Here is a 22,669-nt window from a genome sequence, read left to right on the forward strand (position 1 = left end):
ATCAAAATTACTTTGTATGTTGGATAGTCAACATACTGAAAGAAAACAATTTCCTGAGAAAAACCTTTAATTAAAAAATTTTAATACTTAATTTACAAACCTGATATTTTGTGTGCAAAAGCCTTGTAACGTTCTACCAATAACCTGCAAAAATATGTGAAGATACACTTAAATTATCAAAAATTATAGTATAATTACTCTCATGGATACATTCGTGGTTACGAGCTGCGTGGATTCTACCTAGTCCGTATTCATAGGGTTAAATGACGGTGTTCATAAGTATTTTGCTTTTTTGCCAGATTGATAATGATGAATATCATGTGTTAAAAAAACATTGTATTAATATATGATGACAAAAACCATCAGTATTTAAAGTAAATTATCAATGTATTGTTGTATTTTCTTTTATGGATCTTTAGAGTTCTCTCTATTATGAGTAGCACAAAAGTTTAAATATGTTTTAACATGTGATAATAACTACCAAAAGGAAACTATTATAACCATCTGTTCATGTAGTGATCATTGGAATATAATGACCATTTACCTCTAATGAGGGCTGATCTAGTAGGCAGTGTACTTGGAGTGTGAATTTGAGAATTTGTAGTTCACAGAAACCAATGCCACAAAAAAGGCACTCCAACCATTGGGGCTATGGATACACTGTAACAGTGGCAGTCACATCCCACTATTTGGTCAGAGAAAAGTATTCCAAGAGTTGACAGTAGGTGCTGCAACTTTTTAACTTCCCTGTAGTCTATTTGTTCATAGATAACTCTGCATAGATAACCTTTGTGTAGCTTTGCGAGAAAATTCGGAAACAAAAACATGCCTCTAATGGCTCTTTTTATTTTATTCTTGTTAATTCTAATCCTTTAAGCTATATTGGATAAATATTTGTGGTTTTCTGTTACAATTTGCTGTCAACCAACTCTGTATAGAGTTATTGTAGAGAAAATAAAAGATAATAAATATAATTTTTCTGAAAAAAAAGTTTATTTATTTAGGAGGTTTTAAAGATTGTGACAATTATCAGTTGAAGAAAAGTATTTTTAATTGAAACATGAAAATCACTTTGCACTCAAAGCAGTCAACACTTTGAGTGAGTTTGACTCCATATGTTCATGGAGAAATATTTAGTAAACATACTTAGTTGAAAAATGATTTTTTGTGTACAAAACACTTGTAATGTTTACTGATAGTTTGGGATATGCTTACATTATCAAAAGTTATAGTATGACTAACATCATGGTTACTTTGGTGGTTACATAGAAGGTGCAATGCACCTAGTTCAGATAAAAAGAGTTAAGATGAGAAATAATGTACTCACCATGCATATAGCATAATTTGGTTTATTACTTTATCGCTAAATTTTAGTTTTAGCAACAGATTCATTTCCATGGAATTTTGATAAATTAAATCATCTCGGTATATTGTTTGTTTTTCTTTGTGGCTCATATTGAATTGATAACTTCTAAATTAAGTTTTTCATTGGATTTCATTTTATTTGGCATTCTGTATTTTAGATAATAATCCTGTTAAGTTTGATGTACAGGTATTTAGAAATCATGTATTTGCATTCTATTTCTTTTCCGATAGATTCTATATATTCCTAAAAAAACAGATGAGAATGGAAAGAATTTCATATCAGTAGAAGAAAAAGGATTAGAACCCTCCAACACAGAAGGAAAATGTGTGAGTAAATGTCTATCTCAAAGTCTTGAGTAAATTTTGTAAACTTACCAAACTAACCCTTACATGTTTATTTCTTCCACATTAATCATATGCACGTGTTTTTCACATGGTAATAGTATGCTTCCTTCACCTGCGTGATTAAATTTAGTATTTGATAATAATAATAATAAAAAAGAAGAAGCCATAACTGTAAATCACAGAATGTGTTTTATGTTTGTGTCTTGTCATTGCAGGCAACTGAGTTTGTTGCAAAATCAAGCCCCAAGCCAGGCCATGTAAAAAGAATGAAGTCACCCACAGATGAAACGGAAACCTCCACAGCAGAAACTACTTCAGTTGTAGACAAAGACAGAAAAGTTGCAGACTTTGATAATTCTAGGCCTTCTACTTCTGTGGATACGAATGATTTGGATAAAGAGTGTTTGGAAAAATTCTTGAAAATTGATGCTCGATACATAACAGATGGAGAGGTAATTTTTATTTTGCTTTCTTATCAAAAAGTTAATCAACAGTAATATTTTACTAATGCTAGATCAGACACAATATTACTTTCAGCTTGCTGTATATTAAATTTCATTGTTCTAAAAGATGTTATAGATTCATGAAAATGAAAATCTATACAATTTAGCTTTACAGTCAAAATATTCTTTGGCAAAGCTGTTGCGATGACACCCCTTAACTATTAAACAGGGGATAACTTAGAATGAAGTTGAGAAAATTGGATTCTATATCACTTAGTGGGTTGATGAAGTGTTTAAATAAAATTCTACTCAACACTTTTTTTTTGGACTCGACTGTCCGCAATTTGAAGATTTGTGAAATTACTTATAGTTTCATATCAAAATGTGTTCAGAATGGCTGTTATACAGCATATAAACTATTTTAGAGCTATAAAGTAATGAAAAGTATATTTCCAAATTGGGAGTAGACCTTTTTATTCAGAATCTAAACAAAATAGGGAAACTCCAGAGCAGATGATGTTTGCTGTAGCTTTGTTTCGGTAGATTTTGTACATTAATTGAGAATGACAGAAAGCATACTGGACACCTGTAACATTTCTGCCATGTCCAAATAAAACCTATGATTGTCTCTGTATCTTTCATAAAATGTAGTTTCTCTAGTTAAGATAATTTTCATTTATAATCACTTGTACTTAATGTATATTCACACAACGAATAATGTATGCACATTATTAACGTGTTTATCCTTTTATTTACTGCTGTGATGCCTCCTTATTTCATGTTTTGTTTAATGATGTGTCTTATTCATTTATCATAAAACAAAATCTGGATATAACTTTCAGTCAATAAAGTTATGTTATTGCTAATTAATTTTGTTTAATACAAAAAAATCTAAAACAGTAAACTTAACTAATTATTTGTAAAAAAAAATGCTTTGTGGCTGTTTTATTAGGTTTCTTTTAAATCTTAATATTTCAGTATTTATTTGTTAGCATAAAATTTCTTTTCACAGTTGGAAAGATTCTTCAGTTTTTAAGCTTCAGTGTTTTTATTTCACAACTGAAACAAACTTATTTTTACAATAATTCAGCAGGTTACTGATATATTTACCACAAAAAAAGTATTTCTCATAAATATATATAAATGTAGTTATAAGTTTTGAATTATTGACTAAGATAGCTATTCTTATATACATCAGTACTGTGATAAAAAACTGTGAGTGAATTAATAATTTGAACTGTTGAAACAGTTCTGTACTTGTATGAAATAGCTTTATTTGTTTATTTATCAACAGGGTGTGGTGAGTGGAATTCTACTAGTCACACCCAATGCACTGATGTTTGAACCAAATGTCTCAGATCCACTAGTTTTAGAGCATGGAGCTGAGAAGTTTAGTGTGATTGCACCAATGGAAATGGTTTTTAGAGAATCTGTTTATTGTGACATTTCCCATATGAAGTTGAAATGTGATCCTCAGTGGTCGTAAGTTTTAACACTGATATTTTGATTTATATAATAAACTTAGAGTGCAAAATCCTACCACTGTAACTCTCTGAAAGTTAGATGTTTTTCTTGATTGACATTATGTACTCTTCTTAGCATACATAAACTAATAATTATATGTCATATTCTTCTGTAGTGAGTCTATGCATGGAGCAACTGGTTGACATTCAGACATAAAACTTATTGACCAAACTAAGCTTAATGGCCAGTCATGTCTTAATAATAAAAATCTCTTTTTTTTTTGCCCCCCCAGTGGCATAGCGGTATGTCTGCGGACTTATACCACTAGAAACCGGGCAGAGCACAGATAGCCCTTTGTGTAGCTTTGTGCTTAACAACAATAAAATCTCTTTTAAATACAATTACCTGATTTTGCTTTAGTTTGATCAGCAAGTTTCATGCTCTATATGCTCTATATCTGAAGAGAAAAAAAAAGCTGGCTATAAAATGTGCCAAGCCATACGATTTGTAAAAACACTATGTTTCCACCCTAAAACAAGCTCTAAATATCCTCTTCTTGTTTATGGGAACATAAAAGGTGAAGTAAAAATTCATGGACTTAAATTCGTAAAAATTAGAAAATGGAATGATAATTAAAAACTTTTATTTGTGAAATGTGAAAATAAGTTTGAAATATATAAATGTGTGTGTGTGTGTGTAGGTTTAACCAGAACACAAGTTTTCACCCTTTAGATATAACAAAACATTATATTTCTTAAACTCTTCTCTTTCTTTCTCTTCTTTATTATATTATTTTCTGCAGGTTTTGTGATGTCAAAGGTCACTCTTCAGAATTTAATTTTATAATTAATCTCTAGTGAACATAAATAACCTGAATTCAAATTCGATGACGACGAACCCACTTTGAGACTAATAATGGTTGGAGCCAGCTTGAATGGGTAATGAAGAAAAACTCTAATATAAGTTTAACATAACTGCAAATGCACAATGTTTTGACAAGGTTTTGTCATCATCATCAACCTTGTCGAAACGTTGCACATTTGCTGTTATGTTAAACTTATATTAAATTTTTTCTTCATTACCCATTCAAGCCGTCTCCAACCATTATAAATAACCTGAATCAAATACATATGTTTAAATATGTACAAACATAGAGTACAATCAAAAATAAATTATTTTAAGTATATTTTGATGTATGTAGTTCATATAAAGATTTTATCATTACTAGTAGAGTTGCTTTTGATCTATTGTTTGGTACAGAATAATGAATATTTACAAATTCACCTTTTTAGCAGTGCAAAGAGAAAATATATGACTCATTTTGTAGTTCAGTCAGGTATACTATGATGGAATTAATCCAAAAGCTGATTTATACTATTAAAAACACTATTTCTTGTTCTCCCACTTGCTCACTGGTAAATCTGCAGACTTATAATGCTAAAAATTGAGTGTTGATACTCTTAATCTGCACAATACAGATAGTCTTTTGTGTACTTTGTTCTCAATTACAGACAAACAAAACCATTTCTTCAACTTGAATTAATCAAAAACATATTTATACTGTTAATTTATTAACTTAAATAATGTATAACTTCTGGGTGTGATAACTTGAGAGGTTTTAAATTTGTAATAACTCCTGAAGTATAATTAGATTGTATGCAGAAGATGAGAGCTTACTAATAATAAAACAAATCATTATGGATGCTTTGAAATTAACAGGCTTTCTCTTGAGAAACATGTAATTGTTATTTATTGATTTTTTTTCTTATAGACAGTTTTTACCAAAAGCACCCTTATACCATTCTAAAGGTCCACAAGGGCCAGAAACATGCACAAGAAAAAGTAAACTAAGTAGAGATTTGGACACAGTGGGGATTGGAGTGAAAGAAGTTGAAGGTGAAATGACTGAGACTACTGACGTTTTAAATGTGACAAAATCGAATATTGAACGAGGAAATTTAGTAGCGCAAGCTACCAAGAATGTTCCAGAATGCACTGTATTTAAGGACTTTAAACAAGAACTTGATAAATCAGTTCCTATCACACCATTTAAATCTAGTTTTATAGAAAGAAAGAGATCAGGGAGTGTTGATTCTTATCAGCATTTAAAAAACTTTGAAGAACCTGGTAGTTTTATAGAATTATTCAAAGAACCTAACAAAAAGAATTCTTTTTATGATGTAGAAAGTAAAGCTGTGACAGATAACTTGCTAAAACAAGATGACATTAATGATGGTAGTGCTGCTTCAGCCTTGATCAAGGGGGATAAACATGTATCAACCATTTATCGACCTCCTCAACCTTGCTTCAAGACAGAGAGTAGGAAAGAAAATTTCATGAGGCGATTCTCATACCCACTAAGATCTTTATCATCTTACACAAAGTCTGTTTCTAACTTTGTTTTTTCCTCAATAGAGGATATTAATAATTTTTCACATGGCTTATTCAATAATGAAACAAAGTTGAAAGATGCATCAACATTGAGTCCTGTGGAATCAGTTTCTGTTGAAGGAAAAGATGGTGAAATCAGTGTTCGGGTAGAAGATGACCAGGTGACAGACAATCAATGTCAACAACGTTTGAATATTCCAGTTGTTGACTACAAAAACATGGTAGAAGACAAGCCTGAACTTTTCTGTTCTATTGATCGTAAGTGTTAAAGTTTTATGAACTTGAGTTTTAATTTTCTATTAATTGTAAAAAATAATATGCTTTATTTTTAGACAGCAGTTTCATTAGGTTTTTAATGTTACAATATGGAAATAAATAGCATACCATTAAATTCTAGACTTCTATTCTGACTTAACAAAAATTACATGAAAATCACTAAAAAAAACTTTATTAGAAATTATAAAGGGTTGATGGTGTACTTGAAAACTAATTTAATTTTAAGTCTCAAAAGTTAAATTATTAGAATGCTTTCACAATAAATTACATAGTAAAAAAATTAAATGTGTGCATGTGTTATATATACACAATGAAAGTTAAATTATTAGAATGCTTTCACAATAAATTACATAGTAAAAAATTAAATGTGTGCATGAGTATATATACACAATGAAAGTTAAATTATTATAATGCTTTGACAATAAATTACATAGTAAAAAATTAAATGTGTACATGAGTATATATACACAATGAAAGTTAAATTATTAGAATGCTTTGACAATAAATTACATAGTAAAAAATTAAATGTGTGCATGAGTATATATACACAATGAAAGTTAAATTATTAGAATGCTTTCACAATAAATTACATAGTAAAAAAATTAAATGTGTGCATGAGTATATATATATACACAATGAAAGTTAAATTATTAGAATGCTTTCACAATAAATTACATAGTAAAAAATTAAATGTGTGCATGTGTATTATATATATACACAATGAAAGAGGGTTAAAATATTTGCATTTTCAAGAAAAAGTTCAGTTTTGATAAAACAAAAAGTGTATGAAATAACTTGATGAACAGGTAATAACAAAAATGGTGGTACTAACTTAACAGACAAAAGTCATAAATTGTACAGAAAGGACTGCTTATTACTTTATAAAATATGAATTTCTTTTAACAAGAGCAATGTGAATGGTATATATTTCTGGATTCTACACATATATGTATGCTGCTGATATTTTCCTTGTTCAACAGCTATAAATTAAATGGCATGATATTAATTACTGATGAAGGGAGCATTTGTCAATAATGGAATTGAAGCTTGTCTTATTAGTGGTTTAAAGAATTGAGTATGAAGTGCAGTATAGAGAAATAATGTTTATGGTAAAAAATAGTAATTGATTATACATAGATTTTTTTACATAAAAAATGGCAGCTTGTTTATTAAAAGTAATTATCCATTTTTTAGTTTTAAATAACTTGCAAGATAACTAGTTTTCTAATGTTTTTGATTCATCTCAAGTCAACCCTGAGTAACAGTTGATTAGACTAATGCTGTTGGTTTTTGTATCTGCAGACTTAGGTTCATCATTAAAAAAGTATGTTGCCTTTCTTTTGTGTGACTGTAAACAAAAATCTGACGCTCAAAACTTTCTGTGGTAACATGTTAAAAATTATAAACTTTGTTACCAACTTTCACCAAAAGCCTGATTTAAACGTGTTTTGTATTTATTACTTGTACTGAATATATGTTTATATAGAAGTCTGCATAATTTAATTAAAGAAATAAACTGAATATCTCTAAGGAACTGATTTTGTAATGCTGTAAACTGAGGAGACTTGTTCAATTTATGCAAGTAATATTCTTCCTGTATATATATATATATATATATATATATTAACAGGTTTAGTTTGTGTGTGAACATAACTCTTTATTTTCATATGTTTGTACATAACACCCACATTTAATGGATAATTGTGTATTATTCACCTAGATGCTAAGTAAATGCAAAGCAATGTGTCAAATGATTTTATCCAGTTTCTGTGCTTCCTGTGCTATTTAGCTTTAATGACACAAAATTCTTCAGTAAAATCAAACGTATTTTGAATGTAAATCTTTTCAATGTGGTAATTCATGTACAGAAAATGATTGGGTTATTATTGCTTATGTTCCAAGTGCTGGTTAATAATTTAAAATTTCTCTCTTCTTTTCAGCTTCCAAGGCTTTACCATATAATGCTCTAAACAAAACTCTCAGCTTTTACATGTCTTTTGTTCTGTAGTTTGAAACTCACTTTAAAAAACCTGGTTCAAGTAGTCAACCTTCGGGAAATCAAATATTGTATAGCATATTATTGTTCAAGAAATGTTTCCTGGTGTTGTTTTAACAGTTTCTTGCTAATTTCACTATCAGTATTTATTAGTATTAAAAACAATTGTCCTGAAATTTTATTGGGAACTTATTTTTCTAATTGTTGCCACCTCTTTCTTTTTTTTTTTATTAGATACATCAAAAATTAATTTAGTATACACATAAATTATGATAATTTTTTTTATTATTGTAGAGTTGGTACCTTGCAAGGTTAAACCTCCAGATGCTTTTCCTCTCTATTTATGCTTGAAAATGGGTTGGCCATGTAATAGAAAAACAAACCAGTCATTGTCACTTATTTTACATGAAAAGAAAAGAATCAGAAGTGAATATTGGTTTAGCATTCCTCAGAAAAGGTAAAATATTATTTTTTTTCACTGTATCTCTTCTTTTGCACTGTCTCAGTCTAATGCCTTTCATAGCTTTAAGAAATATTTAGATCATCTATTATCTCTTCCATCACGCTGTGTTAAATCCTATTAGCAGATCAAATTTCCATGACTTTAAAAAACTTTTAAATACTTATATATTGTTTGATTTTGGATCTTCTATAATAAAAATGCATTATCAAATTTTTTATCTTTCGGTAGTAGTTAATCAGGGTCTTCTTCACACGCTAACCACAATTTCTCATGTTACTTTGGCTATGAAACCAAGAAGACATCCGTTGAATCCTAGCTAGTAATCTTTGCACGTCATCTTTGTTTTGTCCTAGTTTACAACTTCAATTTATTTTTTTTTATTAACCAAGTTTTACTGTTTTTTTGTTTGATTGATAAGTATGAAGTAATTATATTTTTTCAAGGTCGAGTTACTGACATCTTTTATATTTAAATTCATACAATTAACATAACAGTAACATACTGTAATGAGTTAAGTTTCACAAACTCCAAACAACTTGATATTTAAGTTTCACCTTGAAAGGGAATCTCATGTTAGGTATTCTTCTATCTATCCAATTGAAATTCCTGCAGCTTGATGTACAATTTTGGTACACAAGTGATGAAGCTACCTGCCATGCATATAGCACTCAGCATTTCAACCCGTCTCTTCTTGGGGTTGTTCATATTCTTGTATAGCTAGAATTAATTTTATCCCTTTCTGGATTTTTTTGTTTAATTGGAACAGTATTAAAAAAAGGTTCAAGTGGTAAATGTCATTCGTTTGTCCCTTTATTTTACCACTGTATATATGTATTTGGTTATTGGCTAGAGATCATTCAGTTTTAAACTGTCATTCTTACCTCATGTTCTGGAGCTGGTGTCTTAATCTTAGCTCCTTCAGTTTTTCATGGAGCATTTTCAACTATCTATTGTATGAATGGTTCATTCATCATCTGTCTTCTATGTGGTTGTTCATTGAAATATTAAGTAAGTGTAATGATCTTGCAGCTACATCTTGTTAGGGAATATTTCATACTAATAATGTTCAGTTTCTTTCTTATTCCATGACTGACATTGTACTCTGATGTGATGGTCTTCCTGTATCATGAACAGATATTCCATTATTTGGATTTTTCCACTTTCTGGTCTTTAGCTTATTGGCAGATGTTCTTTGACCCCATCCTGTGCACGCGGAGTTAACTACCTACAGGGAAAATTGCTATGGAGAGTTCCTCTTTTGTTGTAATTTTACTGTTACAAGACTCATTGGATGCACCCTTTGGTTGGAAATAGGGCAGGGATGTTTACCTGGAAGTGTTGTTCCATTCCCGGTGGTTGTGATCAGTTTTGCGTCTTCATGGGATTCAGATGTGGGATGATTCATCCTTGCATCTGCTTGTTCTGTTACGTATTTCACATAAGAATTTCTCACATTACTGTACTGCTTGACTTATTGTCTGCCAAACCTTGAAACATACAGGCCATTTGAGCAGCCTTTAAATTCCTTTTACCTTTGAAACATTTGCACCATGCAGGATGTTCATTTGACAGTACTTTTCTGCATTACCACATGTATTGGGTGAAGAATATTTCCTGCCTAAGATAAATATGATCTTTCACTGAGTGTTGTTTCCTGTAATGTGTAACACACACTCCATCTGTTTTCTCTTTTTGTTACTATATTTTGCATAAAGAAGCACATCTTTTAAATTTATTTATGTACACCAGTCCATCCACTATCTTTTCAATGTGGATTCTAGCTATCTGTTCGGTGGAGAAGTGAGTAGTATTTCTGAAGTTAACAGAGTCCTTACCTGAAAACGTGGTTCAAGATAGATACTCACAGAACCATACACTTTTCTTGCATACTTCTAGTGACCATTTGGTATATTCAATGTGCTCAAGGGAGTACTGTGCATAGAGGATGTGTCACTCTCCTATTGGTGAAAAGGTGTAATGTAATGCTTATTGCATCATAGACTGGTGCAGTACATTTTATTATATGTAGGGGTGTTAATTTAATTTAAAGGCTTGGTGCATGTATCTATTTGATATACAATCTCTGGTAAGAAAAATAATAATTTTACATGCTTTAAGTTTCCTTTGGGGGGGGATTAGTACTTTTGCATCCTCCTTATTTGCATGTTGGATTCAACTGGTGTTTTGGGTGATTTCAAGAGTAGAGTGAGCTAATGAATCTTGATTAGTGTATATGGAGCACCCTTATTGGTTTTTACATGATATCAAAAAGATAATGTCATTTAAATGCAGAGTTCTGTGTAAAGGGTACCCAAAACAACCATCTTATACTCTATGTTTTAGTGTATGAGGATTTTGAGAATATTTTAAAATTTATAAAAACTGTGAAAATTGAAACTGCTAATAGTATTTATTATAGAGGTATGCTCTCAGTGCTAGAGTCATGCAAGGGCTGGTGAGGCTACAGCCCTGAATGCTCAAATATACATTAGACCCTGTGCCTAGAGTAGGCTTAATACAGCCCTGTATGTACTTATAATATTTCTTGAGCATTTCACTTTAAATTGTATTATTGTTTTGAAATCATGAGAAGTACTGAGTTTATAAATAAAGTAAGTTTCAGAAAAATGTAACCATTGATATAGATATAATTATTATTATCTAGTAACTGTTAGACGAGGTATTTAAGAATTCATTTACAATCTTTTTAAGATTTTTTTTTCAGAGTGGATGATCTGTACAGATTTTTCCAACACTGGACACCAGAGAAATATGGAGATGCTTCTAAACCAGAGGATTTTGGTTTTGACCCAATCAATTCTGATGAAGAAGACTTTCAAGAAGAAGTTGATTCCAAAGCCAAGGGTAAAAGACAGCCTAGGATTTTGAGTTTGTTGAGACTAGTGTCAAGACAATATAGCTCTGAATTGAGCCCATCAGATTGGGAGGTAATATTTTTGTTTTATTTGTAAGTATAACTTTCAAAGATATTGAATATTTTTGTCAAATGCTAAAGTGTAATTTTATTAAAATAAACATATATATATATATATATTTTATTCGCTGACTACTTCTAGCTTATTTTAAATTCATCTCGTTCTGTGCCTTACATAATAATCAAGGAAAAATTTCAATAACATTGCAATGTGGATTATGAAAGCCATGTAAGATGCTCAAGGCTTCTAAACATTTTCATAATAAGGTATAATTTGAATTTTCAAATATTAGGCAAATAAACTGTTTTTGAGGCTGTGCATTTCTGTAATTTTGAATTTGTTTTTCAGTTTAAATTCTAACATAAAATGGGTTTTATTCACTCAGTTATTTATCCCTGTGAAGAATGATTGTGTGAAACCAAAATGAAATTTTGATTCATTGTGATAAACTCTTATCACGCCATCTAGAAGACATTACTTACTTAGTTAGGTTTCTTCAGAGAAAAGAATTTGTTATTTTGACGAAGTTGGTTTTGATTTAAAGAAACTTCTTTCTTTCTCTCACAGTTCTGCACATGAGTTAAAAATCTAGGAGCTGATCAAATTAGGGACAATTTTTTACCAAACACATCGCTAGTTTTCTTTCTCTCGCAGTTCTGCACATGAGTTAAACATTTAGGAGCTGATCAAATTAGGGACAATTTTTATACCAAACACATCGCTAGTTTTCTTTCTCTCTCAGTTCTGCATATGAGTTAAAAATCTAGGAGCTGATCAAATTAGGGACAATTTTTATACCAAACACATCGCTAGTTTTCTTTCTCTCACAGTTCTGCATACAAGTTAAAAATCTAGGAGCTGATCAAATTATGGACAATTTTTATACCAAACACATCGCTAGTTTTCTGTCTCTTGCAGTTCTGCATACAAGTTAAAAATCTAGGAGCTGATTAAATTATGGACAATTTTTATACCAAACACATCGCTAGTTTTCTTTCTCTTGCAGTTCTGCATACAAGTTAAAAATCTAGGAGCTGATCAAATTAGGGACAATTTTTATACCAAACACATCGCTAGTTTTCTTTCTCTCTCAGTTCTGCATATGAGTTAAAAATCTAGGAGCTGATCAAATTATGGACAATTTTTATACCAAACACATCGCTAGTTTTCTTTTTCTCTCAGTTCTGCATATGAGTTAAAAATCTAGGAGCTGATCAAATTATGGACAATTTTTATACCAAACACATCGCTAGTTTTCTTTCTCTCGCAGTTCTGCACATGAGTTAAAAATCTAGGAGCTGATCAAATTAGGGACAATTTTTATACCAAACACATCGCTAGTTTTCTTTCTCTCACAGTTCTGCACATGATCTTTTTTCTATTAATTAAACTGTAACCTAACATGATTATTAGTTCTGCTGGTTTATGATGCTTCCCCATCTTTTGACGTTTAAACTAACTTTAGTAATAAAATCTACTTGCATCCCAATATACACTGATTCTAATGCACATTAATACTAAATGACAAGTAACTTAAGAGTCTTTTTAGATAAGCTTTCATAATATAACTTTTTTTTTTAAGATTGTGTCAATGAGCAATTTGGAAAGTTCACCGTATCTAGACCCTTTTGAATTACCATTTCCAGAATTGCGGGAAGAAAGTGAGATCCTGACAGAAGAACATTGTAGAGAGGTCAGTAGAACTTTACTTATATTTTTCTTGAGGTTATTAAACAGATTTATTTTATAAAAGTAGTGTTTAATAAAAAAAAATACTGGTATACAGATATTTTTTGTATAATATAATTTGCATTCATTTAAATGTTATATTTTTACAGAAAGTAGCAAAAATGAAATGAAGAATGCATATAAATAATAAAAAACAGTTTAATTTATTTTTTTATAACACAATAACGGCCATAGTTAAGCATTTAGGACTGTATTGTAGCTTAGTAGTTAACATGCCTGGACTGTGAATTCAAGGGTTCTTTTTTTGCATTCCTATTGCTGTAAAAATGCTTTCTGCACTTTGGAATCTTGGATACACTTTAAGAAAGTAAAATTTAGTGAGATAAGAGTTGCTATCCCTTGATCTATTAAATAATTTTTGCATAATGTTTATTTATGGTACATATATAAATATCATACCCTGTATAACTATGAGTCTTATTGCTGATCATAACCTTTTACATTTTTCATATGTGTTCAGTGTACTTTAATTCCCAGATGAAGTAGACATAGTAATTAAAATTAATTGTGGAAAGAAACGTTATTGACTTATTTTGTTTCAAGTCATACACTTCATTATGTGTGTGTGTATGTATATATATATTCCAGTTAGCAAAGCACCTTCCACATCGGGTAGAGGGCTGCCCCTGGATTCTTATATATTCCTCATTTAAACATGGATTCAGCCTAAAGACATTGTATCGAGAAATGGCAAAGTTTGAAACACCAGTTATCTTGGCTGTTATCGACAGTGAAGGAACTGTGAGTAAAAGAGAGAGTTTTAGTCAGTAAAAATGTTGTTTTCCAATTATGCTTTCTTATGGATAAAAGGCTTGAAGAAAGTTGACAATAGCATACATTCTATAAACTGTTTGCCTGCTTATTTTGTACTGTTTTAAAATTGTATTGGAACATCTATTAACAGGTGTACACCATGTTAAAAAAACTTATTTTATTTGCAAGCATTTGATCTTATTCTCAGTCTAACCAAACAGTGTGCAGAATCTAGATATTTGAAGAATGACACTTAGTGATTATATTAGTAAAAGTTTTCTTTAGTTTTGTGTTCTAAAGACTACTGTTGTTGACTTCTACAAAGAATGTAATATTTTATGTTTTTCATATGGAATTGTGTGCATTCTGTTTTCAAGCTTAAATATTTTAATCTTTAGAGTTTGTAAGTAACAATTTTCTAAGATGCTTAGGTACAACTGACTTAGTGCTTAAGGAAAGTTCCGTATTTGTTTCCTATGTTATAGTATACTTTAAGATTAGGAACTGAAGAAACAGTGTATCACTCTTGCCCTGTCTAATGTTGCCCCCTGGTGGCTCAGTGGTAAGTCTAAGGGCTTATGATGCTAAAAATTCGGTCTTGATACAATTGATGGGCATAGCACATTTTGTAGATATGCACTTAACAAATAAACAATCTAGTGTTTGATATTATTGAGATGTCTTTTTTTTATTTTCTTAATGTGTTATGTAAAGTTGATGTTCTTTAGTGCTAAGTAATTGGTGAATATTTACATTTATTTGGTTTTGAGCAAATTCATCAAATACTCAAAGAATTAATATTAATTTCATAGGTTGTTTTTTTAATAGCATTGTTTTTTCATCATGGCTCATGCCTTTTTTACTGAAGAAGATTTCATAAGCTAACTAACCTTAACTTTAATAATGGCTGGAGACGGCTTAAACCTTAACTTTCATTTGATTTCTTTAATTTTATTAATATTTAACATTTAATATAAATCATGTGATATACAGCATCAGTTTGTCTATAAAGACGTTTTTTTTAAGTAAGAGTTTTTTTTTTCTGTTTGTTTTTATGAGATTACTCCTTCACTGTGCATTTACTGAGTTGATGTTAAGCCTTTTATTTTTTCTACTACCTAGTGGATTTTATATCAGCAAAGGTGGTAGCACTGAATTGTCTTTTCTCAGTATTTACTAAAAAATTTTTTTATTATATTAAGATGTTTGAACTTTATGCAAATATATCTGTTACCCAAAATGTCTTAAAAAAACTCATCTCCAGGTGTTTGGTGCCTTGACATCGTGTTCATTGAAAATAAGTGAGCATTTTTATGGAACAGGAGAGTCTTTTCTGTTTAGGTTTTCTCCCTCCTTCCAAGTAAGTCTAATGCATTGGACAAGGTAGAGTTGATAAATCTAGCAGTTTAATAACAAAGATTGTCACCTTAGTTTTTATTTTGTTAGTTAGTTTTAGTAAAATTTTGCATTTCTGAAGCCAAACTTTTCAAATACGTTAATTCCCCAAAAAAACATACTGTGCTTAATCATGTTGTTTTGAATTTTTATAACCTGCATCTTATGAAAATAAAATATAATTTACTTTTTATTCAGTAACTGTTTTGAAATAACTAGCTGTTCATATTGAGAGTAAAAATTAATTTTACTGGGGTTTGTCTCTCATATGACTAAAAACTGCATGCTGGTAACTTTAAGACTTATAACACTAAAAATCTAGGTTTGATACCCACAGACAGCTAGTGTAGTTTTGTGTTTATAAACAAATTTAAAACTAGCAGCTAAACAAACCCTTTATAAAAGGTAAAGTTTGTTTTTTAAAGTGCCACTTACCAGAATATAGATATTGTAGTGTTAAAGAATTCTAACATGTTATGACATAACTAAAATTGATAAAAAAAATTACGTTTTCCCAATGTAATCTAGTTCACATTATAACGGTTCTAAAGCACTTTACTAATATAATTAGCATCTCAACCATAACTATTGTCTGAGGACTTATAATGCTAAAAGTTGAGTTTAAATACCTATGATGGGCTCAGCACATTGTGCTTAACTAACAAAAACTAGTATGTGCCGTATTGTAACAGACCTTAAGAGCCCACGAATTGGGCTAAAGGTCGTTTTGGCACTGGATAAAGCAGATATTTTGTGGTTAATGTATTATTATTATACACACTTCTCTACTATCTTATTAACAATTATATATATATTTATAAATATTTCCACTACATTTTTTTTCCAATTATTTTAGCACTACTACTGGACTGAGAAAAACACTTATTTCATTAAAGGAGACAAGGACAGTCTTGCATTTGGAGCAGGAAGGTATGTGACATTCATTAAATATCGAGCCTGAGGAGAGTTGATAGTAGTTGCTTATATCCAAGAGTTAAACAGTGTCATATCCCTAACTGTTACATATACCTTGAAATTGTAGACAACCTTCCAAAGATCTCACAATTTATACAGCTCTTTAAATAGTGTCGACTAAGAAAATATGAATATAGTTTTGTTTTTTTTTTTTGCTTTGAGATTCATACCATAAATAGATTAAACCTTTTTCTGTAATCCACTTCGTCAAAAATGTACCCATTTAAAAGCTTGTAAAATATTCCTTTTATTTTTTCACTGCTTTTTCTAAATCATCATTTTTCAGTGGCCAGTTTGGTTTGTGGCTGGATGGAGACTTATTTCATGGACGAAGTCACAATTGTGAAACTTTTGAAAATGACACACTTTCTACTCATGAAGACTTTGTTGTAAAAGGAATTGAAGCTTGGGGTTTTGAAGGTATCTAAATATATACCTATGTACATCAGTATATATATATATTACCAGTTGTGAATTTAATCAATTTGTAACCAAGTATACAAAATAATGTTGCTTAATATTTTGAATTTAACACTTCGATTTTGTAACATATTTTTCAGTGAAATTTAAAAACAAATATTCATCACATTTATACTTTATTTCCATTTTTATGTTAATGCATGCAGCCTACAGTTACTCTTGTACAATATGTAAAAATAGTTATTGTACAGTGGTCTGTAATTACCTTGTGCTGTTTAAACTTCATTTTATAGTTACATTCTGTATGTGTTAAATTGTTTAAAAAAACAAACGAATATGACACAGGTACTGTAAGTAATTACATCTAGGACTGTTAAGACTGCTCATGGTCATGTTGAAACTAATGACTATATGCAAGTTTGTTGATAATATATTAGCCATTAATTGAAAATTAAAAAAAAACTCGAACAAAAAAAAGTGTATTTGACTTTCTGTTAATAACTTCCTAGATAATTGATACCAGCGGTACTTGGTAAAACTCCATTATTACAGAATTGAGGAAAACAACCTGATGTGAAACCATGGTCGTTAATAAGTGAAGTTTTTTATGAAACATACAATTTTTTTTTTTTCTCAATTCTCTAACTTCCTAGATGTTATGTATTTCTCATCTTGTTTTATATTAGTTATTTAAGTGCTACAGAAGTTTGGCTCCAACTGTCCTTTCTGCAGTTGTGGAGACATTACCTATTTGTTTGTCCTGAAAATGTTCTTAAGAAAAACATTATTGGTGCATTTGTTTTATGAAATAACTGAGTATACAAAAAAAAAGAAGATTAGGGTATTACTCCTTTTTTCCCTCAGGAAGAGTTTATTTTTCTATAACACTTATTCAAAAAACAATTAAATAAAGTTCATAAATAATAAAGCAAGTTGAAAGAAGAATGCACAAAGGTACAAGACAATGTACACAGCGGAAGAATAATGGCTTTCGAGTCAGTATAAGCTTAGAATTAAAAAAGGTATGATAGATTTTTTTCTTCTTATTCTTGTATATGCTGTATAAATAGTATATTTTTATAGAAAAATATATTTCCAATAAGCAGATTAAATTTCCATGGCTCTTACAAAAGTTTACAAAACTCTCATATTAAGTAACATCTATACGATAATGATTTTGGCATCTTTATAGACAGCTGAATGTGCTACATCAGTGATAGATGTGGCGAAGAGGGAGAGATTTTTGTGCAGGAGATAATTACTTTTTTAAAACACGTATTAAATACAGTCATCAAACCACATTGTACTACAAATTTTGGGATGCTCATATTGAAAAGGAAGAGGGGGATTAGTTTACACAATATCCATGTGAATGCCCTCTAGAGAAATTAAATACAGTATAAAATTTGCAAAAGAAAACGAATAAATGTATTTCCAATTATGCTGAAATGCACGAGCAAAAAGAAACTTCTGGAAAATATGAGAATTCACCAGTAATTTCAAGGTGTTTTGAATAAGCAGGAAAAAAAAAAAAGAGGATAGAGAGTGATTTATACACAATATTCATGATTCAAAATCTTTTATATACTTTTCAAAACTGGTTAAATGTTAAATAATTTATGTTTTGGAGTGTTGCAGTATTCAGTGTAAAGAAAAGTGAAATCACCCATTTTCCATGTAAAATATATGAAGGAAATTCCAGCAGTAATTAGTGGGATTAACTGTATAAATAGTTTAGAGAAGTGTGTTTACAAATCCAATAGTTTCACAACCTCCACTGGTAGTTCTAGGGTTAAAGAAAAATGTCTCGGTGCCCTATATAAGCTGCAATGAAGAAGAATAGCAAAAAAATGTCGCAAATTTGTTTTAAACAAAATCGTGAAAGTATCTTGGATGAGATGATTTAAGAAAACGAAAATCACTTAAAAAAATAATATTCACAAACATTTTCGCAGGTGCACTAATTGAAATTAATTGATTAAAACCTTACTTAATTACTAATTTTAGAATTTGTAGCCTAATGAACAAATGTAAAATGTATCACTGATACAGTTTACAAGTAGAACATTTGTGTAGCTTTCATTTCAAAATTGAGGCAAGGCAATATACATTTAGGTAAATATTCTGCTCTTAAAAACAAATCATTTTAAGTTTACAATAACGTGTAACAGTTTTTCTTATCATAAACAACAAACTTGATGGAACAGTTGTAAACTAATTGTTTCAAGGAGGAGGATTTTTGACAGAAAACATTACTGTATCTTTTAAGATTGCTATTTTGTAAGTATAAATTACATTCATTATTTAATTTGTCAAGAGTACAATTTGTGTTGATAATTACCATTGACAATTATATAAAATATTTTAACTTTGAGGAGGAGTGGGTTATTGACTATTAAAAACAAACCTTCAGTGACAAAAATGTTGTACAATAATATTAGGCTAACATTATTATGGCAATGATATATAAAGTTATAAATACTAAAGAATTGGAAATAAAAAGATATTGGAAAGTTATAAATTTGTGTTTACATTGTTTAATAATGATAAAAGAACACTATCATATATAGCAGTAAACGGAACAAACTGTCAGAAGTCTGATATTAGAGAAACTAGTTTTGACACATTCGTGCATCCTCTTCAGTCTCACTTTGTCTTATTCCATTTTTTGCTAGTTAGCCAAAGCAAAAATTTAAATACACTGGTGACCTTGACCTTAAGATTTAACCTCATAATTTTACATGATTTCTCTTTATAAAGTCTGGTAAGAAATTGTTATTATATAGTTATTATATCAAATAGAAAATTTCAAACATTTATGATAAATGTTATGTTTAAAAGCAAGTTTTATATTGCATGCTAACTATAAATGATTTGAAAGTTTTAATTTACTAATTTCTACTAGTTACTTCCACAAAAATTACAAAATAATTCAGTTTAATAGGAACATCTTAAAATTCCCAAAGTCCATTCATGAAATTTATTGAAAACATTTAAAACAATACAAGGGTGGTGTTTTTTTTTAAGAAAAGTAACTGATACACAATCACAACTCTCCCAGGAACTGAAGTCTCCATTGTTCAAGTGGAATATTTCTGAAAACAACTGTAAATGCTAGGTCCTCTTCTATCTGTGATGACTTCAAACAGAAAAGCTGTTGAGAAACTATCTTCTAATCACAGCTCATCTGCAAATTTCATGCAGAACTCGTTTAAACTCGTTGATAATAGTATTACAGACTGGTTACAGTAGAACTAGTTAGAATTTACTAAGACATTGCAATAAGGTATCTCTAAGAGTTGGTCGAAGTTTGGAGTTTCCAGCACAGTAGATGTGAGTTGAATGTTCTTCCACCTGGATCAAAGTATCTTCTGTTTGCTATGGTATATAAAAAATAATAAAACTGGCATCAGTCACATGGTCAATGCTTTGGTCAGAAAAGTAAATGTTAAATGATAACATTTACAATAAAGAACAAATGACTGGGGTCACCTGTTTCAAACTATACTGCCCAATTTTAATGGTGTAAAAATCGAATTTCACATAAGAATGTCCTTAATCTCGGTGCACAGCAAGCACTTGAAGTTTTAATAATACACCAAATTTGGTCTTAAAAACTATAATGATTTTGGCTCTTTTGTATGCACAGTTAAGACTTAGGTCTGTTAACTGACCATGAATAAAATGAGGGTTTTCTTTCTTTGGCCTTGATCATTTTTACATTGGAGTAATGTTCTGTCATAGACTCAAAAAGCATGTCACCTCAATATTGACTTTCCATAAACTTAACCACATAGGACCAACCTAATCCAAGATATTACTGGGTTTATAGCCAAAAATGTCATTAATAGCAAGGGTACCCAACTAATGAAGCAATGCAATCTATTCTGTAATAAGTTAGAAAAGTACCTACACTCATTCATACCAGGTTGAATTTAAGTATTGATCTAAGTAGATAGCTTGCCCTGATTGGAAATTAATGTTAATTTATACAAATCTAGAATTCAAGACCTATAAAGTTAGTAAGATTTAAAATAAACATTAAACGTAAGGAATGATATTTATAAACTCAGTTGTAAAACATGTCACTTTGAACTTTTGTGTGACATCCATTAAACTTATCATTACCAAAGGACGTGATGAAATATCACTAAAATTCACAGAAGATGGAGACTTTCTTATAAAAAAAATTGGTATAATACCATGAATTTAAACATCCATGACTGTACTCCCTTACGAATATTTCTATACTATTAAATAATATATAAGAACTTATTTATCTGTTAATTTTTTCTTCACCAAAATGTGAATTTCAGTGAAGAAATGACATAGAGGCCTATTCTATTCTTTGATTCACTACTCCCACTGTTAATGTCTTTTTGACAAAGATCACAAATGCCTGTCCTTCATGTCTACTTTCCTGATGAAATGATAACAGACCAACAGCTTTTCCATATACTATACATACATTTTTAATTGCTTTGGTATCAGATCACTATCAATGGTAGATTACACCATTTTGGCAAACTGTTGCACAGCTGAATAATGCAATGACCTTAGCTGATTCGACCCCAAAGTGGCCATCATAGTTTCTATACTATAACTTTTAACAAGTTTTGTGTATCTTCATGAAATTTTGCAAGCTTTCAGTAAACATTACAGTCTTTTGTACAAAAGAAGATTTTCTTGTTAAGTATTTTTAATAAAAATTTCTCTGTGAATAAATGAAGTAAAAGAGTTGACTGCTCCAAGTTCAAAGTAATTTTCATGTTAAGATTAAAAAAAACTTTTCTTCATTTGAAAATTGTTGAATTCCATTTGTCTAATCTCTAAAACCTTCTAAATAAATATTACTTTTTTCAGTAAAAATTTATATTCTATGTGTCATTTTCTCTACCCTAACTCTACACGCAATTGGTCAATTTGACTGACCTCGTAACCAACATAAAAAATATAAAATAAGTCTAAATTACCCTTTTTTTTTCTTTCTAGAATGACTGCAAATTTTAACAGGAAACTAGTTTATCCTAAAAAGCATAAAGCTCATAACATTACATATGTGTTTCTATTTAAGTTTATTATTTTATTGCCCTTTGAACCATGTCTAACTAATAATCTTGCCAGACTCGGCAAACATGTAGCTCATGTTACTGTATCAAAATACATAATGCATGCTCACGAGCATACCTTGAGAAGAATTTTTTATTTTTTTTCTTTATCTTACCTAATAAATTTTTACATTCTAGTTACTTTTAGAATAAAAAATACACAAGAAATGTAGTACTGACCTGGGTCTTGTTTGTTGCTGTCTCCTGTTGATGATACTTGAGCCCACTTTTTTACTTATTGTACTAATACACTAAATAATTTTTATTGAATTAAATAATGCACCTAAAAACACAGAATAATAACAAGCACAAAGCACACAATGTCCTATAATTATATTTTTCTGCTTTCTAAATATGCAATAGAGCCTTTAAAAATTCAACTAAGCTTGTCGATGCGACTCCCATGAGAATAAGGTGGAGGTGACATAGGCAATATAAAATGTCACTAGACAGATTAAAACTTTAGCTATAAATAATATAGTATAAAATGTCAGAGAGAACTACTGGCAACTTGTAAAAGGTGGGTGTGACAAGTGGGTCTGATTTTATAGTTTATGGTCTCTGTAGACAAATACAATTGAAGGCTTTAA

At 30.0% G+C, this 22,669-nt stretch overlaps 2 protein-coding genes across 4 annotated transcripts in view; one reads left to right on the top strand and one right to left on the bottom strand.

Annotated features, from left to right (window-relative positions):
• The window catches only part of LOC106473118 (oxidation resistance protein 1-like), a 34,397-nt gene extending 16,617 nt beyond the window's left edge, over nucleotides 1-17,780 (top strand). The window contains exons 7-18 of one of the 2 annotated variants that reach the window (XM_022401614.1): nucleotides 1,597-1,692; nucleotides 1,926-2,162; nucleotides 3,448-3,635; nucleotides 5,389-6,266; nucleotides 8,575-8,737; nucleotides 11,469-11,691; nucleotides 13,262-13,372; nucleotides 14,017-14,169; nucleotides 15,446-15,541; nucleotides 16,433-16,506; nucleotides 16,838-16,971; nucleotides 17,481-17,780. In XM_022401614.1, coding sequence (XP_022257322.1) covers nucleotides 1,597-1,692; nucleotides 1,926-2,162; nucleotides 3,448-3,635; nucleotides 5,389-6,266; nucleotides 8,575-8,737; nucleotides 11,469-11,691; nucleotides 13,262-13,372; nucleotides 14,017-14,169; nucleotides 15,446-15,541; nucleotides 16,433-16,506; nucleotides 16,838-16,971; nucleotides 17,481-17,488 — 2,361 coding nt within the window. In that variant the 3' untranslated portion in view covers nucleotides 17,489-17,780. Of the gene's footprint in view, nucleotides 1-1,596; nucleotides 1,693-1,925; nucleotides 2,163-3,447; nucleotides 3,636-5,388; nucleotides 6,267-8,574; nucleotides 8,738-11,468; nucleotides 11,692-13,261; nucleotides 13,373-14,016; nucleotides 14,170-15,445; nucleotides 15,542-16,432; nucleotides 16,507-16,837; nucleotides 16,972-17,480 lie in introns of those variants that run through there. The other variant, XM_022401615.1, reaches the window with a different exon arrangement.
• Nucleotides 17,781-19,922: 2,142 nt separating this feature from the next.
• Nucleotides 19,923-22,669, bottom strand: part of LOC106473119 (integrator complex subunit 9-like) — a 14,765-nt gene continuing 12,018 nt past the window's right edge. For both annotated transcript variants that reach the window (XM_013933799.2, XM_022401617.1), the window contains exon 9: nucleotides 19,923-20,349. In XM_013933799.2, coding sequence (XP_013789253.2) covers nucleotides 20,230-20,349 — 120 coding nt within the window. In that variant the 3' untranslated portion in view covers nucleotides 19,923-20,229. The remainder of the gene's footprint in view (nucleotides 20,350-22,669) is intronic.

Source organism: Limulus polyphemus, unplaced genomic scaffold (genome assembly GCF_000517525.1).
Source record: "Limulus polyphemus unplaced genomic scaffold, Limulus_polyphemus-2.1.2 Scaffold5900, whole genome shotgun sequence".
Taxonomy (NCBI): Eukaryota; Metazoa; Arthropoda; class Merostomata; order Xiphosura; family Limulidae; genus Limulus; species Limulus polyphemus.